Below are 22,177 nucleotides of genomic sequence, written 5' to 3' on the forward strand. Positions count from 1 at the left end.
TGAAGGTTGTACTAAGAAAAAGGAGGGAATGAAACTGTAAAAACTATCACTTCTTCCTTTCCTTAAACTTTATGTCCATTTATTTTTTTCTGAGACTATCAATGTATATAAATAATTTTCCCCAACATCCAGCAGTGCTGGAAAGTTGTAAATTTAAGAGGAATGCCTAGGTTTGCTATCATCAAGATGCAAATTTTACCTTTTAGCAACAGATTGATAAGTTGAAAAGATGAGAATAATTTTTACTAATTTGATACTAGTAATTATTTTTAATTTAAACAATCCAGATTTGAATGGCTAATGGTAAGATAAGCTAAATAATTATCCTATTAATGAGGGCCTATACTTTAATAAATCTACATTACTCATGTAGAAATTGTAGAGCTCTCTTGGCTACTCATTTATTCAGTTTAACATTATTCTATAAACTGAAAATTATTCTCCCTTGTACTTATGTTTTCTTCAAGAACTGGAGTCTATTGTTTATACATTAGAGGTTGTATTTCCCTTAGTTCTACTCTCAGGGGTCAATAGTAATGACATATAATTGCTAAATTATTTGGTATATTTTTAAACTCATTTATTTGAAGATTGCTTTTATTCCATTATAAGTAAATTGCCATTTTTAGAGAAATTAGACATTAGACCTTGTGATCTCATCTTTTAAAGGCAGCTCATGCTAGTTCTAAGTGCTATTACATAAGTTCATGAGAAAGAAGTACAATTAGCGACCGAGAACCTAAACAACCCCTAAATATGCAGATATGGTCACTTCTAGCTTATATGTTATTGCTATAACACTAGAAAGTCTGAGAAATCGCAACAAATTTTCAAGTATAATAAAGTCATTGAATTTCTTCTAAGATCCATGAATTAGCAAATAAATAATCCTCTGATAATATCTTTTTTTGTGTTCAGGTTTGAATCCAGATGCATTTTACCACTGAGCTATATTCCCAGACCTTTTTATTTCGAAACACAGTCTTGCTAAGTTATGCTGGCCTAGAACATAAGAACCTCCTTTCTTAGCGTTCCCTGTGATCATGCTTTACAGGGAGGGGAGAGCTGATGCAGGTTATAGTGAAGCCATTGCCTTTTCTTCCCAATGTTCATAATTAAAAGCCTGGGGGGGGAAACTTGCACTTGAAATGTAACTTCAACTTTCTAACCCAGAAAATGTGTCTAAATACTTGATGGTAGAATATTTACTTGTGATGAGACATAATGACTGATACTATTAGTTTGATTGGTTCCATAATAAAAATAGCTGTTAGCCGGCAATGGAGATGCACACTTATAATCCCAGTACTTAAGAGGCTAAGGCAGAAGAATTGCAGTTTCAAGACCAGCCTCAGCAACTTTTCAAGAATCTCAGCAACTTAGAAAGACCCTGTTTCAAATCATAAAATAAAAGAGCTGGACGTGTATTTTGGAAATGTCCTGGGTTTAATTCCCAGTACCAAAAAAGAAAAACATAAAACACAGCTGTTTTTGTGTGTGAGAGGGTTAGTCATATATATATGTGGAGAGAGAGAGAGAGAGGGAGAGGGAAGGAAGAAAGGAAGGAGAAAGGGAGAGGTAGAAGAAGGGAGAGGGAAAGGGAGGAAGGGAGAGAGAGAGAGAGAGAGAGAGAGAGAGAGAGAGAGAGAGAGAGAGAGAGAGAGAAAGAGAGAGAGAGAGAGAGAGAGAGAGAGAGAGAGAGAGAACTGTATACTGTTCTTTGAGCAGTTTAATGCATTTTATCATATCTATTTAAGATTAAAAGCATATCAAGGACATTAATAATATTCAAACATGACCTAACAGAAGCATAGCATAGCTATTCAGATTTTATCATTATTGTCAAAAATAGGTCAAAAGCTTCTGGTAGAGTGGTTGTAAGGGTTTGTAAGCATAGAGACAGTGGCTGTTTGGAAACCATTGTATTTTCCTTCCCCAAGGTTTTCTCACACCCTTACAGCAGATTTATGAACCTGGAGGCTAAATTATTGCACATTTTTCTACCAGCTTTAAAAAAAATCTCTACCTTTTTCCTTACTATATTTGTGGAATTAAATTTATTTAGAGAGCAATTAAATATTTTTTCTTTTCATATATAGGCAAATCATATACCCCCAATCACAAAGCTATTTATTATGCTATTCCCAGTTCCACTGGCAAAATCATGCATTAGCGTGCCAACCACTGAGAATGGTGCCATCCAATTAGGTGTCATGGCAGGGGGTGAGGGCAGATCAGCATTTCCATTTCCAGATAGCATCCTTAAGTTAACAGTGCTGCTCAATATATTGCATCAGCCAGGAGGCTAAAATTGCTTGAAACTTTCTGGAAAATTTTAATTGTGACATTTTAAAATAGATCCCTAAGGGAGGAGTTACCCTTTTCTAATCAACTTTGCCACATGAACCTGGATTTAATACCTTAAATTCAGAAGCAAACTGAACAGGGATAAAGTCTGTGAAAAGCCATGTATCATAAGGGAAACTGGACTCCACTGGATCCAGATCGATTGATTATCTATTATCAATTTCTCATGCTTGCCCTGTCAGGAGGCTGTAGCTGGTAATGCAGTCTTTTTATGTGTCATCTGAAACAGAGAATAGATGTCAGCTCCATATTGTTCTCAGCAAGTGACTAAGGTTTCATTTCAGGGAATGGAAAGGAGATGAAGAGTGTGGATGGTTGTACGAGGCCAGGTCTATGCTCCCTAAAATTCTTTTTATAAAGCAGCTAAGCTTAAGTATATAGTAATTTCATGAAAAAGAGGCCTCAGGATTTCTTTCTTATAAGATATACTATCATTTTTAATTCTATTTATTTTTATCTCCTACCCAATACCTAAATGCAGAGTCTGTGGAATAAGGTCAGGACTGAAAACATCACCCTAGGTTTCAACAGTTCCCAAGTTCTCAGAATTTATTTTCCTCTACATAACACATGTGTGACTATGAATGTCACTCAGTTCATAGATTTGCATATGAAAATGTATGCGCAAACCATTTGTAGACATTTAAAGGCCTATCTTTCACCATAATGTATACAGAAAAATAACCTCTTAAAATTTCCTGATGATTTACACAGTAAAATCAGTTTTATCTTCAGAACTATTAACTTTAAGCCAGGTGTGGTGGCGCACACTTGTAATCCCCGCGCTTGGGAGGCAGAGACTGGAGGATCGCGCAGGTTCGAAGCCAGCCACGCACGCTGGCTTAGGAGACCCTGTTTCCAAATAAAAATGTAAAAATAGGTCTGGGAGTGTAGCCCTGAGGTAGAAGGGCTTCCACGAACCCCAGTACCACAAAAATAAAAAATAAAAAAGAAAGAAAGAACTATTAACTTTAAGACAGTGAGTAATACAATACATGATGCTCTATAAGAAAATCTTACAGGGATGATGGCCAGTCACAGGAACCTAGCTTTGAAAGCCCACATTACTTGGCTTGGGACTCAATAGCAAATATTTTTTGACATTGTTTAATTATTTCAACTTCATTCCTTCCTGTCTTATCTTTCACATTGCCATGAAATTAAAGTCTCAGAACAGAGTTTCATCATATCATTTACTTATTTAGAAACTTTTATGTTGTCCCTCTTGTTCTCTTTGAGCACAGTTGGGTGATTACAGAGCAACAAATTCCCACCCAAGCTCTAGTGTGGTCAAGCTTTTTCACCACAAACTCTGCTGTTTCACACTTGCTATGAGTGACAGCCCCTTTATGCCTCCTTCGGTGTGTTTCTGCACAATATACACAGATTGTTCTCTTCACTGTTGTGCACAGACTTAGAATCATTTGTTCTAAGTCCTGCTTCATTCTAGGAATATCCCACAAAACGAAATAAACACTTTGAAGCCAGAGACCTCAGTTTCAATTCCATTTCAAAAAACTTATTGACTAGAGAAGCCTCAGAAAACCTAATGATACTACATTTCCTGAATCCTGAAACTTGTGACTATGTAAAATTATGAGGAAAGGTAAATTAAAGTTGTTCATGTATGTATGATTGTTAAATTAGGAGATCTTAAAGAGGTTATACTGCATTATCCACGTGGTCTAATATAATTTTAAGGGCCCTGAAAAATGGAAGAGAGAGGAAGAAGAGTCAGATAAAGAGATGCCATGATAGAAATAGAATCAGAGAGATGCCATGCTGCTGGCTGTGAAGATGGGGAAAGAAAAGGATCTAAGAAATATGGTTATCATGTAGAAACTGGAAAAAAAAACTTTCCTAAAGCCACCAGAAAGGGATGAAGCCCTGCCAAAACCTTTATTTGAGCTCAGTGAGAACCATACTGGACTAACCAACAGATTCATGAGATGATAAATTTGTGCTGTTTAAGCCACTATGTGAAGTAAAAGAATACAATACATTCCTAGTCTTCAGAATAGCACCTCATAGTCAATAAATATGTTTATTTATTGATTGATTTAATTAATTTATTTATTTTTGGTGATACTGGGGTTCCTGGAAACCCTTCTACCTCCGGGCTACACTCCCAGACCTATTTTTATACTTTTTTTTTTTTTAATTTGGAAACAGCTCTGGCTGGCTTCGAACCTGCGCGATCCTCCTGTCTCTGCCTCCCAAGCACAGGGATTACAAGAGTGCGCCACCACGCCCGGCTAAATATGTTTATTTAAATACCCACTTTTATGATGTTCTCTTTCTGTGCTAAAAGAAAAAATAGGAAAGACAGAAAAATAATTTTTTTTTTTAGCTCCTGGAGTTAGAAATCTGTGACTCTGATTGCAAGCTCTAACCTCATCCTCCCTGGATGCTATTAATGTGTGAAAGTTACCAAATTGTGCCGCTATAGCATAGAAGTCAATAACAAATACTCAAGAAAAATTACATTGCCATTGTTATTTTGTGAATATTTGTTATATAAATCAAAACACAGACAACTGATTCCTCTTTCTGTAACCAATACTCTGTAACACACACACACACACACACACACACACACACACACACACGCGTATGAGAACAGAAACAGTTCTTATGGTATGGTGCAGGAAAAACAAAACAAAACATAATAACTTGAATCCATATGGCCAGCATCTTAAATCATCAAAAAATAATTTAAACAAGTGAAACCAAAGCTGGCTGCAACTACATATAAGTCCAGATTTAATGAGCTGTGGAAAATGCAATAAACTAAACAAATCACACATTGATATTAATTAATGGACTGTAAAAGATTTCCAGGTGGCTTAGGCAAATAACAATTTTTTTATATTTTATAAGAAAAGTTTTGGCAGTTGTGAGACAAATATAATTTATCTTACCTATTTTTATCTAAAAATTTTGATAGTTTTGCTTCATTGTAAAATTAGATTTTTAAAAATACAATTTCTCAATTATTCATATCAAATTATATTTATATGTGTTTTCTCAATTAATTTATATCAGATTATATTTATTGTAGATGTATGTATAATATTTATAGGTTTATAAACAATATAAAATTTGTCTTGTGATTTAAATAATTTGAATGTGGCCATAGCATTGTAAATGTAAATATATGTATTTCTTAAAATCCGTTATCAGGTACCTTACACTCTTTTGTTATTGTTAATCTAATCTACGTATGTCCCAGTGACTGCTATTTATTATTTTGTGAATACTAGGAATTTAACCCAGGGTATTCTACCCCTGAACTACACCCTCAGATCTATTTAATTTTTTTTTTAATTTTGAAATAGGGCATTATTAAATTGCTAAGTCTTATAGTGAACCTACAATCTTCCTGTTTCAGCCTCTCAGGCACTGGGATTACTGGTGTACCCCACCACAACTGGTTGACTGAAGGAGTTTTTTTTTTTAAGAATTCAAACATTTTATTCTGTTATCTCAGGCATTTGTAATCTTATAGTAGAGAGGTGAAAAGTTTCAATATGAAAATTGCCACAATGAAGCATACGGAGGCAGAGGTTGGAGAGGTTGAAGAGTATTTTTATATTATTTATGAAAATAATGGTGACATTTACAGCCAACTTAGGGTAAATAACAGTACACAAGATAAAGAGATGAAAGATGCCTACTATAATATCTGGCACAAAAATAGTTATTTTTGTGAATATTTACTATATGAATCAAAGCACAGGAAATGTATTCCTCTTTCTATAAAATATTCATTTATTAATTATTATATGTTTAATGTATTAGTTATTGTGTATATTATTAAGGGTTCAAAAATATTACTGTGGTATTTGAAGCACTTACGTCTCAGGGTAATAAACAATAGATGCCATATATAAAATGGCTTTCAGAGAGGAATGTAAACTTCCAGATATATATTTATATGGCAATCCCTATGAACACAGAAAAGGCTCTATTGCCTTTTTCCATTAATATATTAATGCAATATCAAATTCCTGAAATCTCGGAGGCAACTGCTTTCATTATGACACACATCAGAGGAAAAGAAGTTAAGTCTTAAAATAAATGACGGAGTTCAGAGAAGGACTCTGAGGAAAGTGATATTAGAGCTTAGATGTGATGACGGGAGAGAGAAGTCCATGAAGATCCAGGAGTGGAGCATTCCACAGAGCAGGCTGAGGAGCAGGGCAGATGGTTTTCTAGACTCGGGAATAAAGGTGTGGCTGACACCCAGGACAAAAGTGGGGGCCTGGGAAGAGTGCACGGCATCAGGTGAGAACAGGTCTGGAGATGGACAGCTAGTGCTTAAAACACGTGGGAGGGTCACAGAAAATGAGCAGCAGGAAGAAAAGGCTTCAGAAGGAAGAGTAGCAGCAGGGATAGGACAGTCCCTTCCTCGCTTAGGTACTCAGTAACTGTCTAGCAGGAGTACGCATGGGTTTGCTGCTGTTAAAAAATGACATGAAGCAAAGTATAAATAACTACAATATACTAAGGAGTAATAATAGTAACATTTTATACCATCTTGTATATTACAGTATTAACTGTGTGGGGCACAGTTTGAGGCCTGTGAGATACATTAGTAAGCAAGCAAAGATCCCTTAGCTCAGAGATCAAGAAATATAAGCTCATGTATCTTTTTCCATGTAATTCTTGTGAGATCAATATTAATATTATTCATATTTTACAGATGAGAAAAAAATCTGTCCTTGATTTTTAACAAGCACTTTGAACCTGCTTTTATCTGTTTCAAATCACATAACCAGGGTGCAAAAAATGTTTTGCTAAGGAGAGAGTGAGGTCAAATCATTTGGGGCAGAATCAGGATCTATGTGGGAAACATAGTTTATGGTTTATGACTTGAAAGAAAGTGAGGGTTTTGATAGCCGTGGAGATGAGAAGGCACACCAGGCAGGTGTATCTGGAGGAGGCAGAGAGGAAAGTGATACCACAGGTTGGCTGCAGTAAATGATAAATGTGTATCCCAAACAAAAGATGATGGCTGGAAAGGTGGGTTCAGATGTGGAGGTCTTTTTTGAAATTAGTATTCAGTGGAGTAGGATGGATTTTAGTAGAAGGGAGTCATGATAGGAAGGTTTAGGAATACAGGGGTATGTTGAGATGGGTGGAGGGAACATATATTTAAGGAAGCTATCATTTTTCTAAAGGTGCATAAACAGCAACTGGGTGCCCCCACGTTGTTAAGGAAAGTTTAAGATGGGTGGACAGTACTTGAACATTGATGGGATACAAAGGAGTAATAAGAGGTCATTGGCAAAAGCAATTAGAGATCATACTGTTTCCTATTCCATTATCTTCGCTATAACTTACAAAAGAAGAATTCCAAAGCCAGGTAGAAAACAAGTAGAATTGTGGTACAGAAGGAGATATTCAACAATACATATGATTTTAAATTTCAGAAAGGTATGGCATTGTGTATTTATGAGATATGAATTTGTTTTCTATAAGGATATTAATAAAATGATAACTAATTTATAAGTTTGGGTAGTAATAAGGAGGGAAAGCATGGGGAGAGAAGAAGATAGAGGAAAAAAATCTTCAAAAGTTGAAAATATATATTAATGGTAGAAAAGAGCAACATGGAATGAAATAAAGAAATCAGGTATAGAATAGGATATGGAGAATCAGGGCATCATGGGGGTCTGACATTAAGCAATGTGGAGCATGGGAGTGAACTATCTCTACCTGATAAGGCACAGAAAGGTGAAGGCTAATCCAGCTATGGGTAGCTCTGCACTCCTGAGTATCACGTCCACATGTCAAGGTAGGGACAGAGGCAGCACTGGCAGGCAGTGGATAAAATAGATTTCAGTTAACATTTTCACTGTGGACCTGAATGCTTTATCCCTGTAAAAACATAATTTTAGGTGGGTTGGGATTTTTTTCGTGCCTCAAATAGTCACAAAGAGGACTTTTGGTATATTTGTCATTTACATGTGATTATCATTCAGAAGGATCTGTCTTCCATAAAATGGTGAAATTGAAACTTATTTGTTCAGAATGAGCCACTCAGTGGAGATATGGTCATTAGAGTCTGATGTGGTTAAAAATTGTTTGCAAAACAAGAACAACAAAGCCAATAGAACACCCCTGTATTTTACCATTGAAAAACCAAAGACATTCCAAATTATTTTCCTCACCAACTACAGGATTTTTTATGTGTACCTGCCTATTACTTTAAGTTAGTATTGTAAATTATACTACCCATTCGTTGTTCATCATTTAAGGAAGCAAGTTATTTGTATTCTGAGTGCTAACATCTAGCTCATTCTCCTAATAGGAGTGCTATCTTTATATTCCACAGTGCATTCTTAGATGGCAGATGCAGTTTCTTTTTCGTTATTTTCTGCACATAAAACAGTTGAATTTGAGGTAGCTGCAAACTGTCACACTTGAAAACCTCTCAATTATTTTCCATGGCTATCACCACTCGGTTTCTGTTTCCAACTCTGTTTCAACTCCCATTGATTTTTGTACTTCTAAGGGAGGCACAATGACTGCTTTCTCCCATCTCTTTCATTGTATTCAGCTCCATTTTGATGAAAGAAAGCACTAACTTATTTCCTACCTTATCCTTTATGAGGGGAGAGGCCATAAAAGAATAAATATATTATCCCAAACATAAAAAAGAGCTATCAGCAAACATAACCCTCATTTTTGCAAGCTAAATTGATTACTAATTTTACTAGTATTAATGTTTTATAAGTACAAACTTATAAACTATATAAGTATTCAGGTTTTTTCATGTAATAAAAGTTATTTCTTAACACCCCTCCACACACACATACACACACACACCAGTCTCTTTCAATTTATCATCATTAAGGCAAATTGAATCAGAAGGTTACATGCCTTTAATATGCCATTGAGAAAAATCATCTCACTTATTAAATGAGGTCTTAGGAGGTGAAAATTTCTCTAACGAGCTATTATGTTTGTACAAAAGTAGAATGTCCAGCAAGCAGCTTTTCTCTAACATCCTTTAACAAATAGTTGAATTATCTCTGACCTCATGTTTTTCCTAGCCTTATCAAAGTGATTCACCACTTTCTGAAAAATAAATATATAAATATATGATAGTTTCACCTAAAAAAACAGAAAAAAAAATATGCTCTAGTAAGAAAGAAAGCAAAAAGAAATATTGAAATGCTATCTTTAAATCATCAAACGCTTGGTATCAGACAAATGAAACTGTTATGTGAGATTATCATTTTTAATTTTGGATAAATTGCTATAATACTAGATGTCAACCACTAAGCCAAGCATGGGAAGGAGGGATGGGGAGAGAATGGGGTGGGGATCGGGTGGGGGCTGACTGGGCGATGTGTGCATGTATGTCTACAAAAGTTTGTATCCCACTATGATGTATGAATACAGTGCACCAATAAAATAAAATTTAAAAAAAAAATAAAAATAAAAATAAAAAAAAAATAAAAAATTGTGTATCACTAGCAATTTATCAACTAATGTTTCTAAAACCAAATGATAAAATATATTTTATTGACTTATAAAAGAAAGAGAAAATTTGGGAAGTTAGAGTTTAGTAGAGGGTTGTTTTAAAATGTACATGTGACTTTTTGTTCTTTTTTTTCCCCCTCTCTGTGCAAGGTTATAAATTTTAGAAATGAGATAGGCCCACAAAGTCCATGTAATCTATGAATGAGAAAAGCAATTCCATTTTATAGTTTTATAGGGAGATGATAATTTGTCTCCATGTCAGAGGCCAGGGGAAAAAAAGTAACATCTGTTACAAGCAAAAATCTAAGACATCACATTATAGCATAAGAGTTTCAATAGAGCCTGGAAAAAGACAAGGATTTTTAGATTAAAAAGACCATGTAAGTTTTTATGTATTATTAAATTTTATTTGTCCTTAGCTAGTTGTCATGCTGCAATGTATTTGGCAACAAGGAAAATAGCATATTCAAAAAGATGAGGAGGTGCCAGGGTTGTAGAGGTAAACATGATTAGGTTGACAGTTAACTTTTATGCTTTGTAGTTAAATGTTTATTTAGCATTACTCATATTTACAATGCCATGCAGGTTATCTCAAGAAAAGATACACTATGCGTAGTTAGATTAACATTATAAATTTTATATTACTAGTACTTCTAAAACACGAAAACACAGATCATAAAGTTTGGACTGCAGTTAAAGCTTGCTTCCTAAATGTTAATTCTGAAAGTAGAAACAAACACTTCTTAATATTAGTAGCTACTCAACTGATTGCAGTTTATGCTTACAACACTAATAATAGCCATAAACTTTAGGTGCTAGAAAATAGCCTGATCTAAAGTAGAATATATTCATTTCTCTAATTTCTAAGCCAAAGCTTTCTTTCAAAATGAAAAATAATTGCAATATTCTTGATTGTGCTTATTTTCTAAGATAAACTCTAGTAGACCACATTATTGACCTCTAGAGTCTTTATGACTTGATGACATTGGTAGCCATATTGCATGAATTACATATATTTCATCTCCCTCATATTAGGGCTATTTTGAGTTTGACCTGCACATTAATAAAATCTATATGATGTCCTTGACATAACATGAAACTATGCATCGCTTGATTGACATTAGAAGGAAAGCTGTTGGCATTCATGTTTTAAGTGGTATTGTACAAGTTTAATCAATGTGAATAGATAAACCAAAGAACAGCATTGTACAAATACTTTGAAGTAAAGATTTAAAAAAGGATGACCTACATGTACATACATACCTCAGATGTGCTCCATAGATTAAGTTTGTGTTTAATCCAAGCAGAGTAGCTACAAGCAGGATATATGACCTTTTTCTTTGAATTGTCTGATCTCAAAATTAGAGGTTTTAAGACTGCTCAGCCTAACAATAGGATTGTTCAGAATGTTAATGAGATACTACATGAAAAACTCTATAAACATTAGGGGATTATTTATTTATTTATTTATTTATTTATTTATTTATTTATTTGATGGTACTGGGGTTCATGGAAGCACTTCTACCTCCAGGCTACACTCCCAGACCTATTTTATACTTTTTAAAATTTGGAAACAGAGTCTCTTAAGCCAGCGCGGCTGGCTTCGAACCTGTGCGATCCTCCTGTCGCCGCCTCCCAAGTGCGGGGATTACAAGCATGAGTCACCACACCAGGCCTCCTTCCTTTATTTAATAAACAAGACCTGGATTTTGGTTTCATCTCTTTTTATCTTTCACCTTGGGCAAGTTAGTTTTCTATTGTTCAAAATGTTTAGTCATGGATGGTGGTTAATTTAGGGAACTCTTGTTTGTGATTGAATATGAGAGTAAGTTAAAAAATTTACTTGTGTCTGACACATAAAAATCATAAATCTTTGCAATTGTTAGCATTGTTGTTAAATAATAATAATGCATATGTTATTAAATACAAATAATATAAATATACTTTTTACATGCGTGTGAATAGGAATTGAACCTAGGGATGTTGTAACTCTGAACTCAACTCCAAGTCTGTCTATTTTCTTTCCATCTGTCCATCTGTCCATTAATTCTTCTTTTCTTCCCTCTTTCCATTCATTTGAAATAGGGTGCCCCTAAATTACTATGTGCTGGCCTTGAAACTGCAAACTTACTATATCAGCCTCCCAAGGACTGAGATTACGTGCCACCATATCCAGCCTATATAAATTCCTTTAACCTTTAAAATACACTAAAAAATGGTAAAAATTGTTTTATGATACTGTTTATTATGTAAACAATAATTGCCTTGTTTTGATTTTTCATTTCCAATTAATGAAATCAATCAATTGATAAATCAATGTATTAAAATAATTTAGAAACAATTCAAATTATAAATTGTGAAAAAATTTACAAAATGTTACTAAGGTAGATGATTAAAACATTGCCACAGAATATTTTCTAAAGGAAAAGATAATAGTCCTATTTTGCAAGAGTGTGTAATAAATCTATGCTAGTAAAACATTGATAGCTTTTTCAGTTCTTAGTGTTCTTATAATAAAATGTAAAAGTATAACTCAAGTTTTCTTGACCTGTTTGCATACTAGTGCACAGAGACTTAGAGATTTTGTCTAGTAAGTATGCTAGTTCCATCCAAGCAATTACACATTGTATTATTCTGTGAATTTAATGACTATCTTTGGAATTCTATGAATTATATATTTTTTACAACTTTGTTGCAGTTGTGATTTCAAGGTAGATGATGGTGTGTTTTCTTCCAGGTCCCTCCCTACTTCTACTTCCCTTTTCCCCAAACATGATACTGAGATTGTGATTGGTATCTTCACTCATGCACATGATGTCAATGGAAGTGCTTCCTTCATTAATTCTCCCTCTCGCCCCCCACCAAGACCACCTCCCCCTCCCCACTAGAGATTCTCCGTCATTGTCTAAAGTCCCTCTTGCATCTCTATTACTCCCTAGCTTCCTCATATGAGGGAAAACATATGACCCTTTACTTACTGTGACTGGCTAATTTCACTTAACATAATGTTCTTCAAGTCCATCCATTTTCCCCCAAAGACATAACTTTTTCTTCTTTATTGCTGAGAAGTATTTCATTGTGTGCATATTCAATAATTTTTAATCTATTAATCTGTTTAATATTCTGGTTTCATTTCCTTTCCCTGTTCTTTTCTGAGTGTTATTTAGCATCTACGACAGTCCCCACCTTAAAACTCTGATGATCATTACACTCTATTCTGTTGTCTCTCTTTGTAACTTCTTGATCATTATTTTCTATCTTTTTTACTAGCTCTGTGATCCTAAATTTGACTGTCTATCAGAGGAAAGCACATATTCCTAAAGATTAGGTCAACAATCCTCTTACTATAATTTCTCTTTCAAAAATAAATTTTATGGTTTCTTGAATCTCTTAATGTATTCTGAATCTTGTTTCCATCTGTCATTATTAAGAATCAACCAATATTTTAAATTGTTGTGCTTGTTGTGGTAGCATATGCCTGAAATCCCAGTATTTGGGAGGCTGAAACAGGAGGATTGCATCTATAAGGCCAGCTTCATCAACTTAGCAAGACTCCACTTTAAACTAAAATATAAAAAGTCTTGGCATCTATCTCAGAGATAGCATGTCTGTGGATTTAAACACAAGTTTTAAAAATATGTTGGGCTTTCCCTCTTGAAGGACAGAATAAATTCACCTCAAATTCAAATTATTTTATTTTTCCAGAAGCGTGTTTAATTTCTCTGTATGACTTTATTATATAACCACATTATGAATTGTTCAACTGAGTCGATCAAAGCTCAGAAAACCGATTTTCTTCTAACTCCTGCCTGCACATTTCCACTCCCACCACCACCCATTCAGTTATGTACATATTCTCTTTTACTTTGGTAACATTCGTACGTTAGAATCTCAAGTCATCCTTTTTAAACTAGCTTATTGACATGATATTCTGTTCTCCATACACCTGCCCTTTAAATTCCAGCCACTGTTCAAATATGGGAAACACCAGGGATTTAGGTAATGGCAACATGGTCAGAACTTTATTTTACATAGATGGTTTTATAAAATAATACTGAACAACCTTAGTGGGGCTGAATCAGAATGAAGAAGAGAGACCTTAGGAACTAGAGACCGTGGTGTGGCATTTTAGGTCGGCAATTTTTCTAGTGGTTCAGGAGGAAAATTAGTGCCTGGATTCAGAAACCTGAGATGAAATAAAAGAATTTGCACCAATTTTGCTAGCGTCAGGTTCGGTGAGGATGTGTATTGTTCACCTTAGGTTTCTTAAAATCTAGAACAATGACCTAGAGAGAATAGGAGGCTGAGTACATTAGTTGCCAACATGCAAAACAAACTGCAGGCCCTTGTGAGGGTTCATCAAGGTAGCATCATAAAGATGATAAGTACCAGGTTTGAGATTAAAGCAGCTCTACTTGGGGCTGCTGTTTCATCACTTACTAGCTGTATCGCTGGGGAACTATCTTGGTATCTCTGAGCTTAGTATTTTTCTATTAATAAATTATTTCAATAATAGAACATTCATAAGGTAGTTATGGTTGATATGAGGATTAAAAGAGGTAGTGATGTAACAAGGGTGCTCAGTAGTGTGCTTGACATTTAAACTCTCAATAAATACCAATGTTTATTGTCTTTTTATATTAAATATGCATATACACAGATACATATATACTCTACTCCCTCTTTTTTCCTATTGCTCTCTTTCTCTCTCTCTTCCATATCTACCCATTTACATAAAACAAATCAATGCTTCTACTTAGTGTAGAAATATAGTCAAGGTATAATAATTGCAATTTTTTTGATTCAGATAAAATTAAACCTTCAATCCCAGCATTTGGGAGGCTGAGGCAGGAGGATCATGGTTCGCAGACAGCCTCAGCTACTTAGTGATGTCCTTTGCAACTCAGTGAGACCCCATTTCAAAATAAAGAGTAAAAAATTAAGGCTGGAGGTATAGCTTGGAGGTAGAATGCCCCTGGGTTCCATACCCAGTATCACACACACACCAAAAAAAAATTAAACCACCACCAAGGTTTACAGGCAAAGTATTACATATTCTGTTTTGACTTGCCCCTCAAAAAAAGGATGTGTGTGTGTGTGTGTGTGTGTGTGTGTGTGTGAAAATGATTTTAGAAAGTTCTCATGTTCTTTATCTGGTCCTAAATGCTTATACTTTTTGCGTTATACTGGTATCTTTGTATTCACTAGGTTGCTAAGTTCTCCTGAGATGGAGCAGCTATTTTATAATGTTATCCAGAGAGTAGCTGCGACATTAAAACATCCATTGTTCTTTTGTACCTGGAAATGCCTTATGCTAAGGAAAGGTCTCCAAAGACACTCTGCTAAGGAGTAAGGGAATGGATTATGTAAATGCTCTTGAACAATAAGGGTTAGGAAATGATTCCCTCCCTGATTATGATCTTTTCCTTTTGTTTCCAACAATTTGAGTGAATAACCAACCTTCACCATTTCTAACAAGAAAAGGATTCCTGAGATAAAAAAAAAATATATATATCCTGTGCCAAGACAGGCCAGTGGAGCCATGCTCTTAGGGGACATTGGATATCTACAATTTCCAGAAATAAATAAAGTACTGTTTGTATGAACTTTAATAAAATAATTGCAAATTTAGATTATGTAATAGAATTAAGAATTAGAATAAACTGCACCACAGATTTCAAATTTGATTCGCTCCTATAAACTTTCCTTTAAAGCATAAAATTATGTTTTTAATTAAGAAAACTCCATTGTAGTCTCAAATAATTTATACTTCAATTTACAAAAAATTCCACATTCACAGCTACTGTATCAAGTATGAAATGTGTAACTGTCAGTTTAAAGGACTAGTTAAATAGTGGACTTTATTGAGTAGTGATTTTTTAAAGCAGAATTATCTTATATGTAAAGATAAAATTATAAACAAATATTAATTTATTTTCTAATGAAATCGGATAACTTTACAACCAGTGAGCACATCCATTCCAGCATTTTCTTTTAAATAAATATTCAACTGATTTAATAAAGTTATTATAGACAAAGCCTCTTGGAATAATGAAATAAAGTTGTGGGTATACTGTAGAGTTAGTGATATTCAAATAATTTTATTAGGTGTTAAAGACTAGTAAAATGTGGTTTTAAAGTCTAGGGTCAATTTTATTTTATGAGAAAAAGTTATGAAAAAGACTGAGAAGTAATGTTTCAAATTTTATATAAAAATGGAAGGTTAAATTAAAAAGTTTAAATACAAATTCTACAAGTCACATAATCTCTCAGAGTTAAGGGGGTTATTTTAATCAATGCTTCAAGGAAAACTAATGGAATATTCTCAATCTAAATCATCTAAATGCCCTGAAAAGCAATATGTTCAAATTTAGATATGAATTATCAATTTACCAAGGATTGCATATAAAGATATTTTTGAAGCAAGAGACAGCATGAGGAGATTTTATTCTTGATTCATTTTATGTTTGACTTGCTGGCATGAATTATTCCTAAAAACTCCAATTTCAGAGACTTTGCTACAAGCTATGGATTTCTGAAGGATGTTTGTAAAGTATACAGTGTCACATTATCAATTCCAAATTCCCATCAGCATAGCAATAAGCTAATAGAGTGACAATGTTTTATATGGTGCATTCTTGCTTGTCACTGAAGAGAAATTGCTGTTCTAGGTGAGGAAATTATCCTCATGATGAACATAAGCTTTGGGAATAAAATATATTTAAAATAATTTTATTGATAACCAGTAACAATAATTACTAGCAAAAAAAAAAAAAGACTTTCAGCCTTGAGTTTATTTATGTCTTTCTTTCTGAGCTTACAAACAAGTTCACAAACATAACTTCTCCACCTCATTAATTTTTACTATACCCTTGTGAGATGCATATTTATTAATGCTAAACTAAAGTATTACAATTAACTAAGCTGAACCATGTTTATAAATATTCATTTCGGGAGAATTTAACATGAAAGATCCTCATGGGTGGACTTTTAACATGTGAGGGTGGATGAGAAGGGGCCAATCAAGGGAATAGCAGCTGTACACATCCATCAAATGCTCAAATAAAAATAAGAAAAATACAGCAGTGAACTGAGTGAATTACTTCATGATTACATTTTAGTTACCTTTAAAGAATAGCTTTGGCTTCATGTCAGACTAATTAAACTTGCTACCAAATTCACTTAGGGATGGTTCCCGAGATTGCTGTATGAAGCTTCAAATCAGAAAATTCTATGAAAATTTGTCAAGAAAAGACAGAAACATAAAGTAATAGTTTAAATAATGTTATGCACACATACATGCACACAAACACACACCACTTATTGAAGACATATATATCAAGTCAAATAAATCACATCTGGAAATACATATTATATGTATTTACAAATAAAATAATACAAACACATTTACTATTTTATATTTGTAGATGTGTTACCAAACTACCAAATTAAGACATGCAAATCTGTGTTCATAGCTGCACCATTCACAATAGCCAAACTATGGTACCAGCCAAGATGTCTATTGATAGATAAGTAGATTAAAAAACTATGGGATATGTACACAGTCGAATTTTACTGAGCCATAATGAAGAAAAAATTATGTCAGGGAAATGAATGGGACTGGAGAACATTATGCTGAGTGAGGTTGAGATTAGTCAGTCACAAAAAGGAAAAAAATCAGATGCTCTCCCTAATATGCAAAAGCTAGGGATAAAAAGAGTCATAAGAGAAACTCTAGAAAAAGAAGCAGAAACAATAAATGAGCAAATAAGGTGACCTAACTGAGAGGGATGAGAGGAGGAAAGAGGAAAATTCCCTAATGCATATATGCAGAGCCACACGCATATCAAAGTCAATCATTAAGCCAAACAAGAGAAAGAGGGAGGGGGAGAAAATGGAGTGGGAATTGGGAAAGGGCTAAATGAGTGATGTGTGTATGTATGCATCTACCATCTTGTACCCCATTAAGACGTATGACACAATGCACTGCACTCTTGGCCAGAGAGAATAGAAAGAAGATTCACCAAGTCTTTATCCTGTTCTACCACCCATATTTGCATTAACCCCCAAGATAAAACAGAAAAAAAGAGCTAATCCCAAAGAACCTCATTTTTTTTTTTTTTTTTTTTTGTGGTACTGAGGATGGAACCCAGGGACTTTCAACCCCCAGGCTACATTCCCAGATCTATTTTATATCTTATTTGGAATTAGGATCTCAATAAGTTGCTGAGAGCCTCACTAACTAGCTGAGGCTGACTTCAAACCTGTGCGATCCTCCTGTCTCAGCTCCCAAGTGTTGGGATTACAAGCATGCACCACCATGCCTGGCTAAAACTTTATTTTTAAATCATAAATATAAACATAATAGAATTGAGTCAAGAGAGCAATTTCATTGCAGATGTGGCCTTCCCTGGGAAAGTAACATTCCATTTCAGGTAGGATATATGGTTTCTACCCTATAGTCTGAGTCTGAAGGGGAGGTATTGAAAAGCGAAAGGGTCACAAGATGCAGCTGTTGAATGCATATGTATTTTTTTCCATAGTCTTTAAGTTCAAGATGTAATATAGTGCTATAAATTAAGTTTTGGACCTCTTAATGATGATTAGATAAGATAGTGTTTTTCATGCCTAGTGATTGAACTATAAATGCTGGTACTAAAGTGCTCACTCCAGGGTTGGGTGAATGTTTTAATGGCCACCAGCAGTTACAACAGGAAGCCAAAGAATGCACAAATGAAAACTCAGATCTTCCAAAAATATATTCCTGTTCTAAAGTGTGTAGAAAAAATTTGACATAATTGCCTGTTACTGGAGAAAAATGATTGATACATAGGCTACATAGGCTACTAACTGGTACGCTTGCACCAGATAATACATTGGTAGACCAAAAAATAAGATAAGTAACTAATATCTGTATATTATTGTCTCTGGAATTGCTATCTGTCTTAAAAAGACTGCTCTTTTGAATTATTTTGTGTAATGCTTTTACTTTTTATTAGTACTTTTTAGTAAATTTACTTTGTGATAACTTATGTATGTAAAATAAAGGGAGTGTATTTGGGTTGCAATGTTGCTATTATTTTGCATTTGTAACTGTAGCTATCTGAAGTCCTTAGACAATTCTAATTTAATAGATATTTAGATTTATCAGCACCTAGTTCAATATTCTTCAAACTGTTTTCATTATCAATTCTTCATTATTTCCTTTCTCTTTCCACACTTCTATAATAGTGTGTCTGGATTCTAGGTTAATTAGAAATGATACGTGAGGAAGAATATATAGATGAAATCAATTATTACATTCTTCAGGGTATAATTTTAACTTAAAAACCATTTTATGGTAATGATGCTGATACAATGCATGTATTAATGCAAAGATTTCTGGACTCCCTCTTTTATAATCCTCAAGAATTTAATTTCTAGTAGGATTACTTATTATGCAATAATATTAAAGATTTTTTTTTATCTGGTAACCTATCTTCAATTTGGTATAAAGCCTTCTCATAAGTGAAATAATTTCAAGAGTTTTTAAGAAATCAGTATACTTAATATATTACCAATTTTAGAAAATTATTACATTGTAACATATATATATACACACATATATATATTGCTCCACAATAGGCAACCTTGAAGATGCATCATTAGGAGATTTTGACATTGTGCAAACATCACAGACCATATCTGCACAAACTATGACACCACTTGGAAATATGATCTTAGAAGACCACCATAAAATATGCATATTGTCATTGTCTGAAGTGTTACGTGGCATATAAAATACATATATATTTATATATGGATGAATATGTATATATATAGAATTATATTATATACTTATAAATATACGGTACTATTCATACACATATTTCTATATATAAATATATAACTACATATCTTTTAAATACATGAATTAGATTATCTAATTTTATAGTAATCTATAATAAGAATAAGAAATATTAATATTTTGAGGCATTTCTTAGTTCCCTAACTTTAACCAGGATTTTTTGAAAAATTGCTTTGTGGTCAAATCTATAGAAAATAGTGAATATATCAGAAGAGTAAAAGCAGAAAAACAGATTTTTTTAAAAAAACAGAAGGAGAATATCAAGTTGCAAAATATATTTGAATTCTAGAACTGAATTTGCTTTAATAAACCGGACTTCAGCTTCCCAGACTAACACATGAGGGTTTCTTTTTTTTTTTTTAATAATGATAGCAAGTATTTCAGAGAATTTCAAAATACCACAAAGAAATGCACTATTTTCATAGTTCTAATTCTTACCATGTTTCAGCACTATTTTTAAATTTGAAATCTTAAGCTTTTGACTAAAACTTAAACGCATATATATATATATATATATATATATATATATGCATTTATATACCCTTTATACGTGTGTATAACAACGTATACTTTTACTCACATGCAAACTGAAGTGTGGCTTCTCTACTAAGAATACTTCCAAAAGTGTTGGTTGCCAAACATTGATAATGACCAGAATCCTTTGCTTCATTTGGATTGTTTATGATGAAGGTGCCATCTATCAAACTGTAGCGATAATCACTTTCCAAATCTATTTCTGTTCCATTCCGAAGCCATCTTAGGGAAAAATCAGAAGATGATTATGTAAAAATAACATAATGGTATTATTCTGGGACTATCAGTATTTAATTGATGGGGAATTTTTAAGGCTTAGGAGAAATGATTTAAAGTGATTTTCTACCTGTAACTAGAAAGTGGGTTACTACGAACTTCACAATTCAATGCTACTTTCTTTTCATCAGAATCAGTTGGGAAAATGATATCATCTGGTTCTTGTACAAACACTGGTCCATAATCCACACTTTCTGTAAGAAACAAAAAAAGATATACATTAAAACTCCTCAAAATAGCTAAGTATTTTTCATTTCCACCGTATTTATATTAACATTCTTCTGTTTCTTTGTAATAAAAAGCTAAATTTTCAAAAGAAGTTATAGCTAACAAAATAAGCTTTTATATATCTTAGAAAACAAAAGTTCTTTTTAAGAGATGATATACATAATGGAAAAATAAACATTTCAAATGTTTTTGGATATTTTCAATATATATGTTTTCATTTTCTGAAGCAGAGCTAAAGAAATTGTTAAACATAAACATGATTCAAAAACCAGACACAAGTGTGCTGGCATTGGGAAATCTTGATCTAAAGCTACCAAACTATCAAATTTATGATTTATAAAATAAAGTTTGTAAAACTCTTAAAAATCTTAAAAATAACAAAATAAAGTGAAATTGATATTATGCCATTAAGTCAAAGCAGCAGAATACAAAGAATGTATTCTTTGTGTCTTTTTCCTCACTATTACTCAAACGTTATTTTATAGTAATGATGCTCAAGTATAAAGAAAAACTAATGTAACACAAATAAATATATTTTCATGGAATTAGATATGTCTTAAAACATAAAATACATGAGTTAAAGAGCCAAAATATTAAGATGGGCATAGTAGTGCACTTTTGTAATCCCAGTATTTGGGAGGCTAAGACAGTAGGATGCAGGTTTGAGACCAGCCTCAGCTTCTTAGCGAGGTGTTCTGCAACTTAGTGGGACCCTTTTACAAAAATAAAGATTTTTTTAAAAAAGCAAAAAATAAAGCTTGGGTGTAGCTCAGAGGAAGAATGCCCCTGGGTTCAACCCCCAGTACCACAAAAATAGATACATAAATAAATAAATAAATAAATAAATAAATAAAGTGTCGAACATTTTTAAAATTAATTTATTTTTTAAATTGGTGCATTGTAGTCATATATCAATCACATTGGAGTACAAGACTTGAGAGGATATACAAGGCTCCGTCCTCCAGTATTACATACCCTCTGATTGGTCACATTAGTTGCTTCACTATAGGGCCCTTTCTATAGCTCAACCTCTTCCTGTTGCCCTTTTCCTCCTAGTTATTGCTGAATAAGAGAAGCGTCTGATTTATATTTTCTGCGATATTTCTCTGTGCATGCTGCGTTGCAAGTACCGATCCCACTCTTGATGGTCCCAGTAGTGGCCTGGCTACTCAGTGGACTGATCCAGACCTCGCTGGCTCAAGCAGCGGCCTTGCCTCATGGGAGGCCCCAGTTCTGGTCTCGCTGGCCCCTGCACCAGTCTAACACCTAAGCTGGCTTTGATCCCGGCCTTGGAGGCCGCAGGAGTGAACTTGCCTCACACCAGGCTCCGATGCTGGCCATTGGCCCCTGCACCGGCCTAACCCCTTGGCAGGATTCCAATCCTGGCCTCAGAGGCCCCAGCACGAGCCTAGCCTCACGGCAGGCTCCAAT

The 22,177-nt window shown here is 33.9% G+C and overlaps 1 protein-coding gene across 3 annotated transcripts in view; it reads right to left on the reverse strand.

Moving 5' to 3' along the window:
• Positions 1–22,177, reverse strand: part of CNTN5 (contactin 5) — a gene marked incomplete at both ends in the record, with an annotated part of 736,851 nt that overhangs the window by 466,875 nt on the left and 247,799 nt on the right. For 2 of the 3 annotated variants that reach the window (XM_080710119.1, XM_080710118.1), the window contains 2 exons: positions 20,289–20,464; positions 20,589–20,712. The exons of the other annotated variant lie outside the window; for it this stretch is intronic. In XM_080710119.1, coding sequence (XP_080566245.1) covers positions 20,289–20,464; positions 20,589–20,712 — 300 coding nt within the window. The remainder of the gene's footprint in view (positions 1–20,288; positions 20,465–20,588; positions 20,713–22,177) is intronic. 3 annotated transcript variants of the gene reach the window in all.

This window comes from Muscardinus avellanarius (assembly GCF_963383645.1).
Source record: "Muscardinus avellanarius genome assembly, chromosome: 1".
NCBI classification, from domain to species: domain Eukaryota; kingdom Metazoa; phylum Chordata; class Mammalia; order Rodentia; family Gliridae; genus Muscardinus; species Muscardinus avellanarius.